The sequence below is a fragment of the Labeo rohita genome, chromosome 2 (assembly GCF_022985175.1).
Source record: "Labeo rohita strain BAU-BD-2019 chromosome 2, IGBB_LRoh.1.0, whole genome shotgun sequence".
Taxonomy (NCBI): Eukaryota; Metazoa; Chordata; class Actinopteri; order Cypriniformes; family Cyprinidae; genus Labeo; species Labeo rohita.
Genome location: NC_066870.1, coordinates 3,385,338 through 3,410,518, shown reverse-complemented (window position 1 = coordinate 3,410,518; position 25,181 = coordinate 3,385,338). Strand labels below are relative to the sequence as shown.

The window sequence follows — 25,181 nt, the reverse complement described above, 5'->3', positions numbered from 1 at the left end:
ATAATTGTTGGAAACTTGCCAGGATTTTTTGGAAACGTTAGGAAAAATTTTTGGAAAATTTTTGGAAACATTTGGAATGTTTCGAGAAATTTTCTGGAAATGTTCTGCTTGAGATTGTTGCTCAACAGTTTAATGGTTTTCTGTATTAGCCATGTCTGTTTACTACATGGTCTCTGTTGCATCTAGGATTGCAAAGGGGCAGAAAACTTCTAGTACATATCTGGAAACTTGACAGAATTTTTGGAAACTTTTAAAGATTTTTTAGAACTTTAGGAAACTTTTGAAAATTTTGTAAATTCATGAATTTTCCTGCCTGTTTGCATCTCTAGTTGCATCTGCAGTTAATGAGATTGCTGCTCAACAGTTTAATTTTTTGATTCAGTGTTTCTTTTTTTTGGATTAGAAACCCTCCACCTCCCCCTGCTCCACCTGTCTAGATGTGCTGTGAGTTATTAAATGCATTACATGCTTACAAGAGCGTGTCTGATGTATTGGCAGCAGCAAGTATCCATACTTGCACTGAAACAGCAATAATCAACAGCAGCAGTAGCATGCATGGCAGATCTGTTCTGCCAAGATCAAATGCATTAATATGGTCATATCCATTGCCATGCTAAACTATTCAGAAAGTTGTCATAATAGAAATAACTAAAAGAGTGTAAGGGCCAAGTGAGAGTTGAAACCAGTCAGCGAACTGTTGACAGCAGACAGGTCGATAATCAGGCAAGCAGAGCGGTTGATAGTCAGGTGGTGAGGAAACTATAGGGACTGAAGCAGGATCTGTCAATGACAGAAAAATGGGCAGTAAATAAGCAGGCAGTCCGCACAGGCAAAACCAGGGGTCAGAGCCTGGCGGGACAGTTCAGAGGCTGGGATAAACAAGCTGGCAGAATCTACTGTCCTGAGTTGATGGCTAGAACACACACGGACATGGGTATACAACACAATAACAGGACAAGGCAAGACAACTAAGAAGCAAGAGGCACAAAAGATGCAACAGTAAATGTGTGGCACTAAACAATAGGAAAGAAGCACAAAAGGAAGGAAATCAGACAAGGAACAGGTGAAAATTAACAAAATGAGGACTCGATAATGACTAAACAGATGGACATGGTAAAGGGACACAAGGAGGCATGGACAAGGGGAGCACATGGCCAGCACAAACACAATGTGCTCATACATAAAACAAACATTGACACACAAAGTCAATAATGACACGGCTGCCAGGACCGAACCCCGAACCCCTGCTCACAAAAGAAAAGTATTTAAAAGTGCATATAAATGTGTGGTTCCACTTTATATTTGGTGGCCTTAACTAGTGTGTACTTACATCTAAAAATAAGTACAATGTACTTTGTGTTGTGTTCATATTTTATTGCAAAACACTTTTGCTGCTATTAAGGTGGGATACAGGTAAGTTTAGGGACAGGTTTGGTGGTATGGGTAGGTTTAACGGTGGGTTAAGGTGTAAAGGATGGGTCAACAGTGTACTTATAAATGTAATTACATTCAGGTATTTTTTCCAAATATACGTACAATGTAAAACATGTATGTACATAATAAGTGCATTGTACCAAATTATTAATTTAAATGTAAGTACATAGTAGTTAAGGCCACATAATATAAAGTGGGACCAAATGTGTTAACTTTCATTAATCATTTAGATTCTTATTGGCATTGATGTATTTCAAGATATTTCGATTTTTCTATCAACTGTGGCCATTTTTCATACTTACATTCAAGAACAGACTTTGAAATATTGTAGGTGGTCTAAATCTAAGCTTCGTTCTTTTGTTCCTACACTCTTTCATTTTCAGAGAGTTGATTGGCGTGAGCCATTGTTACTAGTGCAGGAATAGAAGCTGCTGAATAGAAGCTTTTGGTGTCAGTTTGGTCTGAAGTTTAAAGTTATAGCATGTCGTGACACAAAGCAGAAATAAAAGATGTGATAAAAGTTTGCACTGTGTTGAAGTTGTTTAAGCAATTGAAAGCAATTTTGCCTGTATATGCTGCAGTTTTGAAGATGGTGTCACATGTGTAACAGAAGTCATTGTCACACTAAAGTGCTATCCACCAAAATTGTAAATGCAGAAAGTGCAGAAATAAATCATTCCAGGGGGTTATAAAAACAAGTTTAAAGACTTTATATGCAATCATACACAATCTATCATTAACTCTACAGTGCTAACTTAAAGTTTAGGATCATTAGCTTGTATTAGTCATCCCACATAGAACTGTGGGCGTTTTCTTTCAATTTGTCATATTTCTGACAAATGAGTGAAACATAGATATTTAAGGGGTTCATGAATCACATTTCCTGGGGTACACTTATAATGCTTGTACTGTACATCAAAAACTACCATCATAGAAGTAAATTGTACTTTTTACCCTGATTTTAGTCCTCGGATTTGAACACTTTAAATAGATGGATCTCTTTTAAGACTTCAATGTAAAGACCCACTGCTATGACTGGTTGGCGTCTTTACGTATCAAAGAAGTATTATACTTGGAGCTCTTTTGAAAACGTACACCTGCCAAGATTAACTAAGAATGAAAGGTGTTAATTATAATATTATATTTAGATCTACATGCATAAAAGGTTGCAGCGCTGAGAATCGTAGCCACGTCTGTTGAATGTAATGATCTCACTGTTAATTTATGCACTCTCACAAATGCTTTTCATCATAAGAAATTCATTAAGCATTGTAGTCAGCATCACTGATTATAATAGAAGTGCAGAACTGAAATCACTGATAGACTTGCACTGAACTTGAAATCTCAAAATGCAAAGACAGTCTGGCTGATATCTAGTTACATTATGCAGTTAAGCATTTAATAAAATGTACTCATTGTGTACATACATGCAAAACTGCAAAATTCTCTCAGATTCATATTTGCTGTTATTGAAATTGGTCAACAGTATTATAATACATATTGAATTATATGCAAATATAATGCACTGTGGAAAGACACAGAAAATTAATAGCACATTTAGTGGACCCCCTAAAGGGACATGGTGATGGAAAAAATATATAAGATGGGAGGGAAAAATATATTGCAATGCTTTTGCGTTCTCTCACAATTATATAGTTGGGAAATTATATTGCATACAATTTGTGGGCATCAGGAAGACACTGTAAATAAGCAGGGTATTGAAATTGTTTTTGAATGCATGCTCACCATTACTTTTGCTTTCGAATTGTCCCAAATCACACCCTGAATCCTCACAGTCTTTCTCTGAGTCCACATCTTGATGGTGTAATTCGGGTCACAGTATGGCCGTACACCGTGTAACACGCCAACTACCGTGGCAAGCCTAACCATGTCCGTTTAGGGGCTCAGTAGAATGCATTATTCATTTTCTGTGCCATTCCAAAACAAGGTATTCAGCTTCAGGCACATCCATAGTTTTGTATGTATAATGTAACATCATATATGTATAAGTATACTTTAGGACTTGAGAACTTTTGACTGTTGAAGAAAAATAGCAGTACTAGAGAGATCATGGTTGTGTGCAAGGCATTTCACTCTTGAATGCCCTGAAGGCTCTGTTTACATCTGGTATAGAAAGATGCATTTTTTGTTAATCCAGTCACAACTGGACAATGCTAAATACAGTGTAAATGGGGTCTAAAGCATGTTGGTTTATTCCATATGCGAAAACGCGTTTAACACTTTCCTCTCCATTGACGGAATTTTCTGCATTTCCATGTTTTCACAGTGAATAAGAAGCAGAAACATGATTGTGTATGTAAGATGCATATGTAAAATAACACACTCATCAAGCATTAAACAGCATGTAAATGAGAACTGTCTAATGTTACAGAATAAAATGCTGATCCAGGAAGTGGTATAGGACTTTGCAAACTCCAGACATAGTCTTTTACAAAAATGTGTTTTTTCAGTTTTTTGTTCAAAATGTTGATTTTAGCATGAAACTTACGTACATTCAAGTGCTGATTAAAAAAAAAAAGATTGCATGAAGCTAGAATAAAACTAGTCCCACATATCCCTACATTCAACCAGACTGCTTTTGTAGTATAAACACTCATGTGGTCGAATGCGTACAAATGACCACCTGTTCTCCGCTTACTAAACTAATACATAATCATTGTAATAAAGCAATACCAAAACAAATGATTCAGACTTGGCTGTATTCTACCATAACGCACAGATTACGCTTGAAATGCAGCTGCTTTCTTCATCCCTTCATTCGTTTCTTTTTCCAATGACTCATAATGTGTGTAACTTGGGTTTGTTCAGTCAATAGCATTTGTGTGCCACACTCTCTGTTCCCGAAAAGGTAATGTTGAGTCTGATTAAATTAGATTGGAGTGTCTCAAGGATAAAAACAGAAGTGGTCACGAAATGCATTTGAAATGCATTTAATATTAGGTGGAAACCGTATGCATCTCCGCTGACCACTTGTGATCGAATCATTGAAAGTGCATCTTAATACCAGGTGGAAATAGAGCATAAAATCTGAGGAAAAAACAAAATGTGCTTTTTTGAAGCTGCGTCTTTAAAATCAACACGAAACCAAAATGTACCCTATTTACGGTTGCAGTGGTGTGCACTATTAAAAATAAGTCATGAAAAAATATGTGTCCTTATGATTAAAATGTAATAACCGCAGCAACTTTCCAGAAACAAATCCATTTGACTTTTTAGCCCCTTCACTCGAGGGGCTCATTCTGGTACCGCACTGCTTTTCGTGATCCAGTTAATTCTCAATAGATATGTTTTTTTCTTTTCTAGTTTCACATCAGATTACTGAAGTAAAATAGGTTATAAACGCCGTTCCACGTGGACTTTAATCTGCAATAGAAACATTCACGTAAAGGGCGAACAAGATAGCAGTGCATTGAAATCTATGCATTGTTACAGTGATTGACACTTTCTGTTTTGTCTGAGTATATCGAGCAGATAGAACAGTAAAGACTGTACCACTGTCATTCAGTTAAATGTGTCCGAGTGCCTTCTGTCAGCTCCACTGGATCCTCTCTGTCTCTGTCCACAGATTGTGGAGGAGGTTATTCATGTATTGCTGGAGTGGGTGGGTGGTGCAGCTTCTGGAGGAGTGGAGTTCACTCTATCTAAATGTCAATCCTGCTTTGTGTTATAGAGGGTTACTGCATGCCGGAGTGGGATGGCATTGTATGCTGGCCCGAGGGACTTCCTGGAAGGACGGTGTCCGCTGCCTGCCCGGTGTACATACATGACTTCAACCACAAAGGTGAGCTTGAAAAGCGAACTGATACGTGTCTAATGCAGATGGCGTGTCCTTTACAATATTGGACAACCTCCAGCATACACATATTTGGAAACCACCCCCTCCAAAATCTGTGCTTTTGTTAATGCTCCAAATTCTTGACTCATCTTTCAGACAAACATTTTGGAATATTTCCACACATTATTACATGCTTGACTTGTATTCATAACAAAAACAGGGTGTGTTTTCATAAAGCAGATGTATTTTGTACCTGGACAGTGAACTGAGAGCTAGCGGTGCCGTTCTTAACTTCATTACGTTTGCATTTATACATTTAGCTGTTGCCAAAGTGACATGAGCATGAGCAATCCAAAATCCAAGGGAGAAAACAATACAAAACAATCCGGGCTCATTGGAAATACGTGCTTGTGGTGTCGTTTCCGCAACATGGCTGTTACATACATTATTGCAGGTTTCACGGCAGTGAAATGTCCAGTGAGTAAGGCTAAAACATGCGTTCAATACGTGACCACGGGCACATTTTTATTACGTTGCTTCAGGTACGTGTTGTGGTGGTTCAGAATTCAAAGATAGTGTTAATCAATGTGAAAGTGATGTAAAAATGCATACACAGATGCAACTGTGCTATTTTACTTCTATGCAGGTTTGAGCTGTTTTGTCAAACCGTAGTTTAAAAGGATTTGTACTGGAGCACTTCCCTTTTGAAGTCTAACACTGTATCGCATGAGCTACTGGGCAAGCCTAATGCGTCAGAAAACTCATACATATGCCGCTGTATATATGATAATAACATTCAAAAGTATCAGTTTTCAAATCTTGCAGCATGTAAAATTGTTATAATATTGTGCAATGAATTGTGCTGGCAATCATGCTTTCTTAATCAAAACTGGCCCAGGAAATCATACTTTGTGTGAAAAGGAATAAAAGTCGTCGGAGTTTCACTGTCTCTAGTGTTCATTTCAAATGGAAACTGCAGCGATTTGTACGTATAGGTACTTCACTTTACATTCAGTTCATACTGTTTCAGTCTTTCCCAAAATCTGAAGAATGACAGAAAAATCAGAAAAATGTCTGTTTATTAGTATTATTAAAGCACGTTTTAATGCCTTATTCTGCATTACTAGATCCTTGTATCAACCCCATACCTAAACTTAACAGCTAGCTTACTACCTATTAGTAAGCAGCAACTTAGTTGTTCACTGAGGCAAAGCAAAATATTGCTTGGATTGTTTTACTGAAACTGAATAAATATTCCACCACTATATCTTAATTAGTCAAAAAACAGTGTGAATAACGTAATTATTTTAACTAGATTTGTACTGTATATTACTTACATTAGATATTTTAAATAGGATATACAGTTGAGGTTAAACGTTTACATTCACCTTGCAGAATCTGCAAAATGTTAATAACTTTATCAAAATAAGAGGGATCATACAAAATGCATGTTATTTTTTATTTAGTACTGACCTGAAACTATTACAGAAGGTTCAAATGCTCACTGATGCTCCAAAAAGAAAAACGATGCATTAAGAGCCAGGGGTGAAAACAGGATGAAGATGTGTACATTTTTCTTATTTTGCCTAAATATAATTTTTTTTTTTTCATTTAGTTCTGCCCTTCAAATCTACAGAAGATACTTACATGTTTCCCAGAAAACAGTTACATTTACTCTGACCATCAAATTCAAAAAGTTTTCACCCCTGGCTCTTAATGCATGGTTTTTCCTTTTGAAGCATCAGTGAGCGTTTGAACCTTCTGTAATAGTTGCATATGAGTCTCTCAGTTGGCCTCAGTGTGAAAAGATGGATCTCAAAATCATACAGGCATTGTTGGAAAGAGTTCAAATACACAAAAATGCTGAAAAACCAAAGAATTAGTGGGACATGAAGGATTTTTCTGAAAAACAGAAGGCAGTTTCTCTGTTCAGGACAAACAAGAGACTCATGAACAACTATCACATTTTGTATGATCCCTCTTATAATGAACATTTTGCAGATTCTTCAAGATATATGTAAACTTTTGACCATGACTGTATCTCTATATATAATCACAGTTTCATGATTCCTTTAAAAATAAAAGGGGAAAAAACACCTTTATAAACCACTTCAAAGGCAATACATTAATACTGAAGTGAATATCCGGTCACAGTTTAATTTGGGGACCAGTTCTCACTATTAACTAACCATTAACTATGACCTTTGCCTCAAAAAACTCCTAATTTTAAAATGTTAATATGTGCTTTATAAGTACTAATAAAAGGCAAATATGCTAGTAATATGCATGCTAATAAGCAACTAGTTCATAGTGAGAACTGGTCCTTAAAATAAAGTGTTTCTGAATAACCTAAAAAGTTGAAAAACTCTAAAACTCACATATTTTTGACGCAAAACGCACATTACTTTCCCTAAAAGTATATTTTTGTATTGTTTACATTGATATGTATTAGGTTGTATTATATTAATTCCTGAATTAAAACAGTAATTTAACACTCTATTTTAATAGGTAAAGTTCTTTAATGGTGGTAATGACAATCTTGATTTTGAATCATGATTCAAACTGCTTTCCAAACAACAATCTTAGTTGCTAAATATCTATTTGCAGTAGAGCTTTAGAGATCTGTTAGTTACACTAGAGACCTACATACGAATGCACTAATTGGACATGTTACTCAGGCCTCCTCTGTTGTGGTTGTTTTTTATTGTATTCCTTTTATCAATAATTTAATCCATATTTTTAGCACCGTTTGGTGCTAATAGTGGCAAAAATTGATAATTTCATACGCTGTAGCTCTGTACTGTCAGTCTGATTGAAAAATCAATACTTGAATGTCCTAAATGAAGGCATGGTTGCTTTGTTAGAGTATGTTTGTAATGTATCCACAGGACATGCTTACCGGCGCTGTGACAGCAATGGGACCTGGGAGTTGGTGTCAAATAACAACAAAACCTGGGCTAATTACAGCGAGTGCGCCAAATTCCTCAACCATTCTGACCCGACTCAAGAGAGGGTAAGAACTTCAACATTACTGTTGCTCTTATCAAATCAAGTCAAATTTGGATTCAGAAAGCATTTTTAATATGTAGATTTGATGTAAAGTACCATCACCTGAAACTAATGAAAACTGTGGTATTTGCTAATTAATTCCACATTTATTTGTTTATCCTCATATTGTATTCCTCATGGTGCCTGCTAAAATTGTTGTTTTCTTTCACATCCTGACTGAACTGGTTTATCACCCGTTTTCTTATGCAGATCAGGCAACTTGCAGTAGACAGTAACATTGAAGCAGATGTACATATAAATGAATGCAATGCATGACAATGTGTTTGGACAATAACTGAGATGATATTTGTTTGAAATAGCCTTTCTCTCAAACACAATTGTCTCTGTTGCTTCATTCAAAAAGCAATAGCTAGCAATATTAGAGCAGTGATAACTTCTCACTTTAATCCAAACATGTATTATGTTTTAGCCATTTACTATTTAGAAAACCATATATTATTTTTGTGTAGTTATTTATATTTCAGTAATTCACCATCTATTAAGTTAACTGAATAATGTGAAGTTAGTAATTATGTTTACTTAGTGGTGGTTTTGCAGTTGCTAAAATAGTGTAATAAAGACAGTTTGGGCCCCATTTATTGTGGCACTTATTAAGCGATATTTGTGACCCTGGACCACAAAACCAGTCATAAGGGTAATTTTTTTTTTAAGTCCCCCTGTAGAGAAAATCAAGATTCCTGTTATTAGCATGCAAAATAGCATGGAAACCAAATATTAAATAGAGCATTTAATAAAGCATATAGAGCACAACCGCTAGGCGCTAACTTAAAAAAAAAACCCTGCGGTAACAGTGTAAAAGTAGACCGGAGTCAGACGCACCTCTCCCGCATTGCCGTCTGCACTTTACTCGCATATGGTCACGGGCGCAAACTGGAATCACAAACTAGGCTGCATTTGAGCCTTCAAGGCATTTTAAGGGGACAACATTGCCAAATAAGTAACTTTAACAAATGTTACAGTATCCACTGTAGTTGTCCGCTAGTAAAAACTTAGTTTTATCAGTCATTGCGTGGGGGCGTGGTTAATTGCATATTCATATATCCGCGTATAGTAAATGAGGCAAGGGGGGTAGAGTTACATTCAAGCTGTTCAAGTGCATATTACCAAGCAGAAATTTGTTTTGATGTATTTATGGTAAAATCTATCATTTTGATCCAGACAGTGTATTTTTGGCTATTGCTACAAATATACCCATGCTACTGGTTTTGTGGTCCAGGTTCACATTTAAGTTTACTGACCAAAATAAGCCAATAATTATGGCTAAACTGCTACTAATATTTAATTTTGCTTATTTATCATATGAAAGTTAATCCTTCAATGGCTAATATTCCCTTGCTATATGTTAGGTTAATCATTATTACTAGTGTGTACATGCTTAACTAATGCATATTTTTGGACCCATAAAATAAAGTGTTACCAATAATAATAATAGTAAAAACCGTTGACTATTTTACTAAAAGTGTATGTCAAAAAGTAAGATCATTTTGTGTAATCACAAAATATTTTTTTCAGTGTAATGTTTACTTAGTCATAATGATTATTTAATTAGAAAAAATATTGACTACTAACGAACAAGGGTTAATATTACTTTATGTAAGTAAATAGTTAATAATAATGCATTAAGATTTTTTTGTATCATATATATATATATATGGGTGGATCTCAGACTCTGCTGTAAGTAGTTATAAATCTAAAATGTTTAATGAAGAAAGAATAAAATATGTATTGATAAATTAAGACCTAATTTAGTGTGTTAATAGCTGTTAAATTTAGGTACTCTTTACATGCACACTTAAAAGTTTTCAGCAAGCAAAAGTTTTTAGCTGAACTTAGGCAATGCTTTTTAGTTATATCAGCTTAATTATATTGACTAATTATATTGACTAGATTCCAGTATATAGTAAACTGAAAAACCTTTTAGTAACCTTTTAAAAGAGTTGTAACACGTAGCATGCAAATTCAGCAAATAAGCAAGAAGTTGCTCATCGCTGTGCTAACATTAGCAGAGCTTTGCTCCTTGAGAGCAGTAGCACACGCTATAGTCTTTAATCATGTAGCTGCCCACAATCTAAACACAGACTTTATTCTTCAGCACAATAACCACAAAACTTACTGAAGCTCCTTTAAATGTCAAGCGCAAATGAACATTTAACCCCAAAAGATCTTTCCCTTGACCCAAAAACACATAAAATAGTTCTTACTTTCAACATTTACTGTCCTCATCTAACCCGAAGCAAAGAATACTGTGAATTAAACATCTAATGCCTAGTTTCAGTTAACATATGCATGGACTGAACACAGTGAAATTAATGTGATGAAATGTTCAGCAGTTGTGTTGCTTTAGCTCATTTAATTAAGTACATTGAACAAGCAGCTAAGATATTTTTCAGTGCATAAACTACTACCTCATTAGGTAATGCAAATTGCGCCAGGTTATTTTTGTGAATAGGAAACAATGTTAAATGAGCATAATTTACATAGAAGAGGCATGTGTGCACAGTGACTGAAGATGCAGCACATTTTCAGCATTGTGCACGCCGAACTGGATTGCAGGTGTTTTGCGAATACGGCACAGGTATTTGTGTTGCCATACAGTAGATGTTCAAAGAGTCACAGCTGATTAATGAATTCCCGCCTTAGTTGTTGCGAATTTGATTTGGTCCTCTATCAAAGCTATCGTGCCTTTAGAAAGCATGCGGACTTGGAACAACATCAGTAAATTTTTTTTTTCATATTCCTTTAAAAGTCAAACCAGATTGTGTGAACACAGTTCATTAGTCATCAATGTTGACACTGAAGTCTTCTGTTTGTTTAGTTTTGTTTAGATTCGTTTCTCTCATCTGTGTGCTTTTGATTGTGGCGTAGACGAGCAAAAAGCTGAGCTGTGGGCTGAACTATTTATCATTTAGATGAGGAATGCACATCAGCTGAACTCTCAGTGAAACACTATTCCACTTCACAAGTCTGAACTGAATTTAATCAATGGAATCAGCATAATCAATGTAGTTCACCGAAACCAGTAATAGAAAACATCTGGATTACTGAGACACTGTGGAGATACTCGCTGTAGCTGAACATCTAAAAGGATTTGAGCTTGTAAGTGTGCTGTGATGTGTTTGTTATTATGGTGTCTCTTTAACAACATCAGCTAATGAATGATGTTTTGGCCACCAATGCATTCCTGTTGTAGACATTACATTACACGCCCTTTTAAGGCTGTAATCTGGCTATAACATTGTTTTCAGAAGTTGCATCTGAAGTGACGTTTAGCTATACAAATTGTTCAGACTCAGAGGTGGCATGAATGCATTTACAATGCTAAATGTAAATGATACTCTAAATATAAAACTTAAACCACCAGTAGGTGGTGGCAAGACTTATTGAGTGAGTCATTCAATTAACGGTTCATTCAAACAGCTGATTCATTCAGAAACAAAGCAAAGTGTCTCACTTTATGAATAAGTCAATGAATCATTGGCTTACTCGATTTGTTCAAAAACAAGGATTCATTCAGTAACTAAACAACACTGTGTTGCTCAGGAAAGCTCAACTGCTATGGTTTGTTTGGAACTATTTTTGTTTGTGAAAATGAGCAAAAGCAGACAATACTTATGATATTGTGATTTGTAATACTCATTACAAATTAATATTAACATATTAATAAATATTAACTTCTTGTTTATTGAACTATTGTATAAAATCGATATCACATTGATTTGGTCATGCAGACATGCAGGAAAAATACAGATTTTGCTTATGTGCTGTTGCTAAATGTGACATTTTTGCCCTCATACTTTGCATTTTAGGAGCATATAACTGCATTCTCATAGGCTACATCATATATGTTTATCAGAAACTGCATTCAGTGTAAGATCATGTACAGGTCTGGGTCATGTTCGTAATTTTAACATGTTAATTAATCACACCAAATTAACAAATGAACTTGGCAGCCCTAATCATAATGTACCTGGTTTCACTTAAAATGCAATAAATAAATAATTTTTAAAAAAAGTTTACATATCAACTAACCATATGTTAATGCCTGTAGTCCAATTAATTAATTAGTTTACAAATGCAAAGTATTTAATTTCTTTTTATTTAGATCTTGGTGTAAGCCAGAAGGTGAAAAGATTAAATTAATGTAAAATATTTGATATATACCTGTGACCACATATACCATAGGGCTACACAGGGCATACACATATACATATAGAGCTGTCAAACAATTAATCGTAATTAATTGCATACAAAATAAAAGTTTGACATTGCCTAATATATGTAAATGTACTATGTGTAATTATTATGTGTATATGAATACAAACACATCCATATATATTTAAGGAATATTTACAACTATATATATTTATTATCATTTTTATATAATTTATATTATATATAAATACAAATATTTTGTACATAAACAACATATTTATCATATAACATATTATATATAATTCTTGGCTAGCCAAAGTTGATTTCAAATATATGCTAACTATATATTAAAAACTAAAAAAAAAAAAATGTAAATGCCTTTAAAATTATATTATTTTAAATATATTTAAAAAGCATACAAAAATGGTCAAAAATATAGAAAATATATTTATTATGTAAATATATTTTGACACATTTATCAAACTATTATATATATATATATATATATATATATATATATTATATATATATTATGTATATATTTGAGATTATATATATATATATATTTGCCATTAGTTAAAATCTATAATAATGTGCCAAGATGTAATGTCCACTTTGTGTTGGACTATATACTTAAAAAATACTCTTTAACAGCAAGCTCTTCGTCGTTTTGTCTAGTTTGAGTTGTGTCCCGCTCTGTATTTTAAAGTTCATTTTGCTCTCACAATTAATTTTAGCCTGTCGACTGATTTACTCTGTAATACTCTGTGATGTATCTACCACAGGATAATAAAATCTAAAAAATGACACATTTTATGGTCATACCACTCATCTTTGGTTCCACAATCTGACATGAATAGAACAAAATGAGTCCAATTCCTGATGAAGTGGATCATCAAGGTAATCTGCTAAAATTCAGTTCAGACGTTTTCTGTTACGCGTCATCGCTCAAATCTCATTTGCTCATCCATCGTTCAGGTCTGAGCAGGATGTCCATGTCATTAGTGCTGGATCAGTTTATTCATATTCATAACAATTGTGTCACAAAGGCTTTCCAGATTAGCTTTCCAGATCCCTTGGTTGCTCGCCGCACAAGAATTATTTGTTCAAATGTTCAAATAGTCAATTATGGTTTCCAGTTTTTATTTGCCACGTTTTTGGAAGATATTTTCCTTTGATCTGTAACGCAGCGGGACGAGTTTAGAGATCTATATTTTGAGGTCATGCCTTTTTGCTTCACCAATCCCAAGAGCCACTTGTGCAGTTAATGAGAAATTCATCCATGCAAATGAAATGCTTTGGAGTGCAGCGACTCAACAGCACAAACACAGCGCTGGTTTGGCCATCGCCCCTCATGCTAAATGTTAACAGCTGGCAAATCTCTAGTTCTATCAGCCCCAGATTGCTCTCCTCTAATGCACACCACTGATCCAGCGCGCTCAGTTAGTGCGGTCGCGATGTGAAGTTACTCGGCTGCCTACAGCCTGAAGTAATCGGAGTTGAAAGCGTGGCGGCTCACCGCTCAGCTTTTGTCGGGTCTCTGAACTTGAAGACAAACTGTTTTCGCAAGAGGCCGAGAGCAGACACCTTAGTCACCGGGTGTCAGCCTGCTCTCCAAATAAACAGTTGTGCTTCTAGCGGAAAAAGCGCCCAAGGCAGGGATTCGATAGGTAATTCCTTTAGCGGCTCTGCTTTCGTTTACACACCAAAGGATGCAAATGGTTGAGCTCTGAGTTTAAGCCCAAACAGAAATTAGATACTGCTGGCATGCGTTTTCGTGTGGTGTAAATAGCAGTAAACATAAAGAAACTGTGGGATTGTTTCAGACGAGGTCATAATATACTGTGTCGAGAAATGTTTTTTTTTTTTTAAAGTTTCCAGATTTTGAAGTAGTCCAAAGAAAAATAGAAGATAATGTGTCTTTTAAAACACATTAGGGCTGCCAGTGTTATGAATGTTATGAAATGCATGATTTAAAGAGGTCATAAATTGTATTTTTTTTTAAATAATTTGTCCTGTGGCGCACTTACAATGTCAGTAGGATTTTTTTAACAATCAAAACAAGCATAATTTAAAAATAAAAGACCATTTACCCATTATAGCCTGATTTTAAAGGAATTTGTCTTCTTGCATGAATCATATTTAAATGTCTTGTTGAGTATAAGATTGCAGCTCTGAGCATAGCTGATCACAGTCATGTCTGTTGAGAAAACAAACACAGTGCAAACAATGTAAACAAGAGATTAATTGAGCATCATTGATTACAATGGGAGTTTGAGCTTTGCTTGCTTTCTGTAAATAATTTAATTGCAATTTAAACCGTATGCCCCCCAAAAAGTAAATTCATATTAAATATATTTCAAAATATACCAAAATATATATATATATATATATATATATATTTAGGATATTTCATCCACATTTAACTTAAATGTAAGCTACTGTGAGACTGGAAATGTATTTTCCTGCCCCTAAAATACATTTTGAAATGTACTTTGGTGTGTGTAGGTTGAAACTTTCAAAAATATATTGTTTATATCATATATTTAGTCTTTAATTCAAAATATGTTTTGGACAGATTTTTGTTTGATTGTTATTCCTGTATGGGAAATAAGGTTACTTACATGTTGCAGCATAGCATTTGAATTACAACTAGTTTACCAAATATTGCACATTAAAATGTACCAAACAAACAAATTATGCATTAACATTCTCGCTTGAACACCAAGACCTACAGCCTGTTTTGTTACTGGTGCTGTTATTTGTTCTTGTTCTCACTTTCTTATTTTTGTCTTTATTCTCAGGAGGTTTTTCACAGACTTTACCTGATCTACACGGTGGGCTACTCCATCTCTCTGGGATCACTTATGGTGGCGACAGTCATCCTTGGATACTTTCGGTGAGAAAAACCCACCTCCTTGTTTTCACAGAAAGGATTGACGAAGCCCTTCACAATGAAGAATCTGAAAAAGTAATTTTAAGGGCTTTCTTCTCAGCCTGAAGGCTGTGCAGAAATGATATTGCCTGGACAAAAATGTCACATCGTGTATACATAAAATATTCCGGCATTGTTTGTTTTCTTCATATTTGACATTTTTTATTTTTCTCTTTTGCTCTTTCTTGCATAAAACTTGCCAGCGTAGCAGCTGTAACACTACCAGCGTTTCTGCTGCATAACAGACATGTTGCAGAAATTTGAAGGATTAGTTCACCCAAAAAGGAATTTTTTTTTCATCAATTACTCACCCTCATGTCGTTCCGAACCCGTAAGACTTTCATTCAGCTTTGGAACACAATTTAAGATATTTTTGATGAAGTCCAAGAGCTCTCTGACTGTCCCATAGACAGCAAGGGTACTACCATGTATAAGGCCCAGAAAAGTGCCAAGATGATCAACAAAGTAGTCCATGTGACATCAGTGGTTCAACTGTAATTTTACGAAGCGTAGAGAAAACAAAAATAACGACTTTATTCCACATTTCCGTCTCTACTGTTCACGAGAGTACCACGACATATGCATGTGGCGGCGCCGGTGCTGCCCCAGATCCGGCGTTGTGACGTTAAACACATGTGCCGTACCTTGTTTACAGATGGAGAAAGACACACTCTGTATTGAAAGTTATTGAAATCTATTGAGTCAGCTCTGCCACATGTGTGCATCACGGTACTCTTGTGAACGTGCTTCCAAAGGTGACACATTTGATTAAGAGACATTTTGTGAAACAGCTTTTTTCTCGAGTTTGTATTCTGCAATTCATACTTTTTTCTTGCATTTGCGAGTTTTGTATCCCGGTATTCTGCCGTCTTTTTTTTTTTTTTTACAATTGCAAGTTTTTGTTTTCCATAATTCTGACTCTCTTTTTTTTTGCTCTGGGAGTTTATATCCCATAATTATGATTTTTTTCTCGCACCTTATATTCCATAATTCTGAATTTTTCTCACAATTACGAGTTTTATATCCTGCAATTCTGACTTTTCATTGCAATTGCAAGTTTATATCTGGCAATTTAGACTTTTTTTGCGAGTTTGTATCCTGTAATTCTGACTTTTTTTCTTGCTAATGCGAGTTTGTATTCCACAATTCGGACATTTCTTCTGCAACTGTGAGTTTGTATCCTGCAATTCTGATATTTGTCTTGCAACTGTAAGTTTGTTTCCCGTAATTCTGACCTTTTTCTGGTAATTGTCAGTTTGTATCCCACAATTCTGACTTTTTTTCTTGCAACTGCAACTTTGTATTCAGGAATTCTGACTCTTTTCTTCGCAATTGCAAGTTTATCTTGCGAGTTTATATCCTGCAATTCTTAGTTTTTCTCACAATTGTGAGTTTATATTTGGAAATTCTGACTTTTTTCCCGTAATCACAAGTTTTGTATCCTGTAACTCTGACTTTTGTCTCGCTAATGCAAATTTCTATCCCACAATTCTGATGTTTTTTTTCTTGCAATAGCGAGAAGTTTGTATCCTGCAATTTTGACTTTTTTCTTGCAATCACAAGTTTATATCCCACAATTCTGACTTTGTAACTTGCAATTTTATTTAGTTTATAACTTGCAACTCTGTAAAAAAAAAGTCTGAATCGAGAGTTTAAATCACACAGAAAAAAACTCGTAATTGCAAGAAAAATGTCAGAATCCTTATATACAAGGTTGCAATTCCGTTTTTTTATTTTTTATTCTTTCATTGGCAGAAACAGACTTCCATAATTAGGTGATAAATAGAGCTACAGTACATACAGTACAGTTAAGCGTGTAACATGCCGCAAAGGTTCAGCCAAAACTCTTTTTACAGTGCTGCTTAAATACTGCAACCTGTCGATATGGATAAATACATTTGCATTGCTTAAACACCACAAATGTGTGAAATGGCTCTTAGTCAGGGCTCTTCTACAATCTCAGTACAATATACATAACCCTCTTTTGTTGACATCTAAATCTCTTTACTTGATGCAAGTGTTATGATATCCACATGTAGCTGAATGTCTGCTAGCTGCCAATGTTTACATATTTAATTGAAGGAGGAATGATGTACAATAAACTAAATGACTTTAAGTCATTTTTTGATTTTTCTTATTGAGTTGATATGTGCTTTTATGGTCATGAAACATGAGCTTTTAAGATTAGTTTTAAGATAAATAATTTGTAAAACCTGTTTTGGTAGCGCTATAAAAAAAATTGAAGTAACGAAGCATGTATAAATCATTTGCAAACTATTAGTTTGTAGGTAATTCATAATTAGTTTATAAACTGTTGTCTCTACATTGTACAGACAGTGAATTCTTCATTCATTGTCACAGTAATATAAATATAAACAGTGCTTGAAGTGGAAAAAAAGAAGTGCCGCTACTCCACGCCCCGATTAACAACCCCACATAAATAAATAAGTACTTTTTAATTTTCATATTTCGCAATGTAAGTATAGTGCCACAATCAATAACAGCCCTGGCTGTTAATATAGATGGATCTATTCAGAATCACTACACCTCTGACCACCACGTAATCTAAAACTCCTTCAGCCAGCATTCACTATAAAACACTCCTGCTATTGAGCCAAACACACACTGAAAATAATAATTTACCGGCATCTGGACACAAGTCACTATTCTCTGTATTATCGCTATTTTGAACTTCCAGTTTGAATGATTTCACTTACTGAACCCTTGGACTTTCCAGGAGTTTACTGGTTTAAAATTATGTGATAACAAAAACCTGCTTCTTTTCATTTTAAGGTATTGCTTTCATTAAAATGCACTGATTCGAGAGCCCGGTCTCATAGAAATGGGTGTAAATAGCAAGATTTTCTGTTTCTATTTGGCATGTTATTCTTACGCTGAAATTGACTTTGGCGTGCATATGATATGCATGTGTTTGTCATGCATATAATACACAGCTTTCGCGTGCATATTATACGCATCTACCCCACACACTTTCATGAGAATGGGTGACAACCCCTGAAGTAGACCAACTCCGCTTGCATCCGTTCACATGAATTATCGAGATGAGACGACTCCTCCTGGTATTGTGATTTATATAGTGCCATTTCTAATCGTTCAGACACTGACACGTTGACTCTGAATATCGGCAACATGTTAGAAGTGCCGGTACGCATGAAAAAGTGCCAGTACGCAAAAGGCTAAAATACGGAAGTGCCCACTTCAAGCACTGAATATAAATACATAAATACTGTATGTTTTCATGTCTACACAAAAGCAAGTCAATGTAAGTTATGTAAAATACATGCAAATACTCATGAGGAAGTCTAATAAAATAATTAGTAATTAGTAAGCTGATTAAACAATAATTATTAATTACAGTGACTATGATTAAAAAGCTGACTATTTATAAATAACCTATTAATGTACTAACAATTTAGAAACTTAGATTTCTAAACTAAATAATTTGCAAATTAGTGCTTTATTACAGTATATATATTATAAAGTGTATTTGATTTTTTTGTATTTGATGTGTAAATGGCTTTGAATGGCATGTTGTGTTCGTGTTTCAGGAATGAGGCACAATAGTTTAGGACGTAATGTTTTTGCAAGTGTGCTGAAAGTGACCATTTTACATCTAAAGCTTAAATTAAACGTTGTGTTTTGACTTGACTGAAGCGATCGGTTTTCCAAAGGAACGGCATCAAATGAATGTTTCTCTAATAGGTCGCCCAGCGTGTGTACTGGCCCTTTTTCAATATGAAGACATATGAGTGCATTTATTACTTTTGCGTTCAATCGTTCCATTTTCATTACTAATTAATGCAAAGAGGTTCCCTGCGTTATTTATCCAGTGGGCTTATTCAAATAAAGGGTCGGGTCGTGCTCGGAACGAGCCGCTGACAGGTACCAGATTAGCTTGACTCGGCTCCAGTGCTCCGTGTTTTTAAGAGCCAGCCCATTGCCTGGGCACCAGGAAATGCAGGTCAGGAAAATGACTTTAATAAGGGCTCGTTTGGGCTGCTGCTGATCCGCTGCCAGCGTTTCCATGCTCTGCGCTCACAGTGTCAGTAGTATGGTCTCAGGTGCATGAGCTCCAGGACATCAGCCATGCAGTACGGTGACTCTCAAACATTAGCTCCAGTGTTTGAGGCACGCTTCGAGAAGCCAGGATCTACACAGATCGGCTCTCCGGAGCTTCCCGATCAATAGTTCCCAACGGGACGGTGGTTAAACAGCAGTTAGTCTAATGACGAGGAGGCAAGCGATTCCACACAGCTGCTCTAAACCTCTCCTCAGGAGAGAGAGCAATAACAAAAATAAACCCCAAAGGTTTCATATTTCAACGTGCCTGGCTGCAGAAGAGACCAAACTGTACACCTGAAGTGTGCATTTTTAGAGTGTTTGTAAGAAATGACACAGATGTTAGCTGATTTTTTTCTTTCTCTGAATGAACAAGAATAGGAACCAAGACCACAAAAATATATATATTTTTCAATATATTTGAAAACAAAAAATGCATACATATTTTCTACCAATATATCTTTGTGAAATTGTTGTGTGTGTGTGTGTGTGTGTGTATATGTGTATATATATATATATATATATATATATATATATATATATATATATCCTTCACTTTTCTATTTCTTTATATTTTATAAAAAAAATATGTGTTTTTGTTTTCATTTTAGTGGCTTTAATTTTTGTCTAGTCTTTTTTTCTTTTTTTTCTTTTTTTTTTTTTACTGTGCCTAATTTTCCTAATGTAATTTCTCCTAGAAAAACTCTCAAAGCCACGAAAAACCTAGAAATATTACTGAATTTCAAATATGTAATTTCCAGGCCTGGAAAAGTCATGGAAACAAAATCTTAAAAAGGTCCAGAACAAGTCCAGAACATTTCTGTAGTCAATATAAGACTGTCTAGTTCTGTTATTTAAAAGTGTTTCTTAAAAAGTGTTTCCAAAAAAATTGATTTTCTGAGTGTGACAACTAATTATTTTTTATAAATCCATATGCAATTATCCAGGGCTATCAACTTTTTCAAAGTCTTGATTGTGTTTTGGGGGTGTACTAGAACATGCTTTCATGTTTGCTGTTCGAAAAACGCATTATTTTTCACATAATTTACATTATTACAATACCTTTCTTCCAGCCTGGCACAAATAGCTCGATTAGTTCCGGGTTTAATGAAGGCCAGCCTTCCGAAAAAAGGAAATGTGTTGTGGTTGGTTAGCTGTCCCACTGCGTTGCGATTGGCGAACAGCTTAGGCGGTGTTTCAGTACTGCCACGCCCCTTGTCAAAGCAGTTAGCACAAGCTAGATTAATAGTGAAACTTATGTTTTAAATATGGAAATTTTTCTTACAAAAATTGTAATGCATGGATTCGCTACAGGTGACCCCCGGGAGCCACGTGAAACACTTTTTATTATGGACGGTTGCACTTTATTAGACTTTATTAGACTCTGATTGCATTCGTCTGAAAGAAGGAAGTCATATACACCTAGGATGCATGGAGGGTGAGTAAATAATAGCCTACGGCAGTGTTGAGTCCCATCCTCAGCCTGCGAGATCGCCAGTACATTATATTACCGTGCTAATACATTGAACTCGTTGAAGCGGTTCTCCACGCTGCATCACTAAAATTTGGCTAATCCCCCACCTCATCCCTACACCCCCCTCCAACAATTAGAATTTCTGTAGGAGGGATTTAATTGAATGATATTCTAATGGACTGTGTTGTGACATCATTGCATGCGGAAAACAGATGTTGTAGTCCAAAGGAGCCGTTCATTGTAGTTGTTGAAAAGGGATTTTTTAAAACTAAATATTTCCCTTTGGAGTGGACTTTGAGATTTGTAACTTTGTAGATCTTTTTTTTTGCCCAAAGATACACACCACATACTGACTAAAATTCAAAAAGTGAAAAAGCATAATAGCACCCCTTTAACAACACATCTAAGACCTTATTGTAACATTTAGGGAAAGCAAATTAAAGAAGAACTCCACTTCCAGAACAACAATTTACAAATAATTTACTCACCTCCTTGTCATCCAAGATGTTCATGTCTTTCTTTCTTCAGTCGTAAAGAAATGATGAATTTTGAGGGAAACATTTCAGCATTTTTCTCCATATAATGGACTGATATGGTGCCCCAAGTTTGAACTTCCAAATTGTATTTTAAATGCGGCTTCAAACGATCCCAAATGCGGTTGTAAACAATCCCAGCCGAGAAAGAAGGGTCTAGTGTAACAATCGGTTATTTTAATAAAAAGAATACAATTTATATATTTTTTAATGTCAAACGCTCGTTTTGTCTTACTCTGCTTGCACTGTTTTTTTTCCAGTTCATGACAGTTAGGGTATGTCGAAAAACTCCCATCTCATGTTCTTCCTCAACTTTGAAATCATAAAATTAAATTGTATTTTTTTAATGAAAATAACCAATCGTTTCGCTAGATAAGACCCTTCTTCCTCGGCTGGGATTGTTTACAGTCGCATTTAAACTGCATTTTGCAAGTTCAAAATCGGGGCACCATAGCAGTCTATATATGGAGAAAAATGCAGAAATGTTTTCCTCAAAAAACATCATTTCTTTATGACTGAAGAAAGAAAGACATCAACATCTTGGATGACAAGGGGGTGAGTTCATTATATGTGAATCTTTGTTTTGGAAGTGGACTTCTCCTTTAAACTGCTACTTATGCCACCTACACACTGCATTATTTTAGCCCTGATTTTCCTCTCACAATCAGTCAATAGAGATGGCCAACAAAATCACAAAATCAGATGCAAAACAGTGCTTGTGCAGTGCGAGTGACGAATGTTGGGTTTAAATTATTATATTTTGACAACTAACAACCACTCAGAACACTCAGTGAATCATACCAACAATCATACTAATAAGGGCAATTCATTTTGATTCCATGTTAGCTTTAACATATCACACACAATTTGTGGGGATTGTCTGGTTCTGGACCAAAGCAAACACCTACAATTATTATTGACCAGTGGAGGTTCTGAAACATTCTGAAAATATTTTGAAATTGTGCTGTTACAGCACAAATTTATCTGCTAATTGATATGCTAGCAGTATTTAAAATGCAAACATATTTACAGGAAACAACTGGAGAAAGGTACAAATGTTTATGAATCATTTTAAGTTCACTGAATACTGAATCGGAGCTTGAAAATATCCATACAATAGTATATGGTAACTAAAACATTTGTCACTGTGCATATTTGCATGTGCATTATATGTGAACTGTGCATTAAATTGTAGCTTTTTTATATTATTTGTATGTGTTGAAGGGCAAACTATCTGTATAATATAACTGCACAAATATATTTAGAATATAAAGGATTTGTGCAGATTTTTATATTTTGAATTTTCATGAGATCAGGCTGCAACATCACTGCTTTCAGAGGACTGCAACAAATCTGGAGGGGCTTTTACTTAATAGACTTGCTCCGGTCAAACTAGTTTGAGAGAGTGTAGACAAACCGAAGAGAATTTGGGCAACACATGCTTGCAATTTTGTTTTTATAGCTTACTTTTCAAGCCCTGCATTTTCAACATTTGTGCTTTCTGAACCTTTTAAATCCAAAGAATGTGTTACAGTCAGCGGCAGACTCATCTGGCTCTAATTAAGATCAGTATTGTTCTTTTAGCCTCTGTGAAAGGGCATTGGAGAGCAACTAAACACACACAGAGACACAGCTCCAAGTATCTGCTATTGTACTGTACTAATCTGCAACATTCTGGTCTTTGATTTCATGTACCTTGATACCTCTCACTATTTATATCTAATTACAAAATAACTCCTGCTTGACCTCATTTCACTCTTTTTCTTATGTTTTATTTTTCAGGCGGCTGCACTGCACCAGAAACTACATCCACATGCACCTGTTTATATCGTTCATGTTGAGGGCCATTAGTATATTTGTGAAAGATGTGGTGTTGTACTCCGGTGCCGCGCTGCTGGAAATGGAGCGCATCACTGTGGAGGATCTCAAATCCATCACAGAAACCCCTCCTGCCAACAAAACCAAGTTTGTAAGTGCAGCACACATACAATCATATCTAACAGTGAAAATCCGTAAGCGAGGAATCTCACATTATGTTGTTGCCTAAGTAGTACTTACATCGTTATCCTCTGATGCCATTTGTTGTTGTTGACATGCCACTAAGACGTTCCTGTAATCTCCACATATGTGCGTAACCAGGGAACTGGGATTTTAATTAAGCTTCATATGAATTAAATTAATTTCCTTTTTAATTAAACATTGTAATTAAGACTATTAAAGTAACTATGGTAGTTGCTCATACCCAGTAACAGGAAGGATCATGAATAATCTCAATTGGCATGAGTATGGGTCCCAAGATCTAACAGAGATTTGAAGTTCAGCTCTTTTGACTTAAAACAGTATGCGGTCATCCAGCAGCCACCCGGTTCCCTTCTGATTTTGGTTCACTCTGCATTGCATCAGTAGCTGACGCTATGGGGAAACACCTTTTACCAAAAATACTTAAGTCTTATTGAATCACATGAGTGTCTTACAAAGGCCAATGGCATTGGACATCAAATCACAGCTGCTTTTAATCAAATCACAGCAGTCAACACACTTTTATTGTCTTATTTGATTTTACTTATTGGGCAACACTTTAGTTTAGGGACCAGTTCTCACTATTAACTAGTTGCTTATTAATTTGTGTGCTAGCTGGCTGTTTATTAGTACTTTTTAAATCACATATTATTGCCTTATTCCATTACCATATTTTAGATCCCTTAATCCACTAATGCCTAAACTTAATAACTACCTTATCAATGATTAATTAGTAGCAAATGAGGAGTTTATTGAGCCTAAAGTCATAGTTAATAGTGAGAACTGGTCCCCAAACTAAAGTAAGACCATTAATTGTGTACAGTTTGTTTTAGTACTTTATACCTTGATATATCTCCACAGGCCTTAGAGAAACGCAATTTCGTTTCCTCTTTATACTTGTATATGGCTGGTGTAACAATAACGCTCTCTTGAATCTTGAATATAAGTAGATAAGAGGCTTTGAGAATCTTGACACCTTCCGCAGCAGATAACATTGCATGTTCACTTCCAGTGAACCAGCCATTCTCCTTCTGTGATCCATTGAGGAAGAGTACAGGTACATTGGATGCATTGTTTCAAATGTGGAGCTGTGAGTGGCCATAATGTAAGGGTCCCTTCCAGTCATCTGGCAAAAAGCAGTCTTTTCTCCCTTGGGAGATTACATGCCGAAACTGCTCTTGATGTGACAGGTTTCCCTCACTGTGATGATATTATTCTCAGGAAACTTGCTCTTGTTATGGAAGATGAGCTAGCTTCACAGGTTGTCCCACTGCCTTCCTTTCCCTGTTCTTGTAAACTGCAGAGGAAGCAGCAGTTGAGCATGAAGTAGAGCAAGAAGATTTAAGCTCACATCGGTTCAGGTTAGACTGTGATTTGGTCACATTTGGCAAATCAGGTCATGATGTCATGTTACTGGCAGCCTCTGACAAGGAAAGATTGTCCAGCATGGCAGAAAAATCTACCCTTCTTCATCAGAGTGAATTGGAGGAGTCGGGATCCGACACAAAATTCTTCTAAATTAACTAAGCAAAGCTTGTGCTTGTCAAAAGACTTGGCCTTCAAATACCTCATGGAGACCTGCTCCATTCTGCCCGGAGGTGGACCTGGTTCAATTACACTATAGTAGGATTCACAAAGATTCACAGCAGAATGAAAACCTGACCCCTCACCTGACTTAATCAGGCTTTT

General features: G+C 35.6%; 1 protein-coding gene across 1 annotated transcript in view; it reads left to right on the top strand.

Annotated features, from left to right (window-relative positions):
- Positions 1-25,181, top strand: part of pth1r (parathyroid hormone 1 receptor) — a 94,780-nt gene that overhangs the window by 56,894 nt on the left and 12,705 nt on the right. The window contains exons 3-6 of the mRNA XM_051095277.1: positions 5,126-5,236; positions 8,119-8,243; positions 15,256-15,350; positions 23,256-23,442. Of these exons, the coding sequence (XP_050951234.1) occupies positions 5,126-5,236; positions 8,119-8,243; positions 15,256-15,350; positions 23,256-23,442 (518 nt within the window). The remainder of the gene's footprint in view (positions 1-5,125; positions 5,237-8,118; positions 8,244-15,255; positions 15,351-23,255; positions 23,443-25,181) is intronic.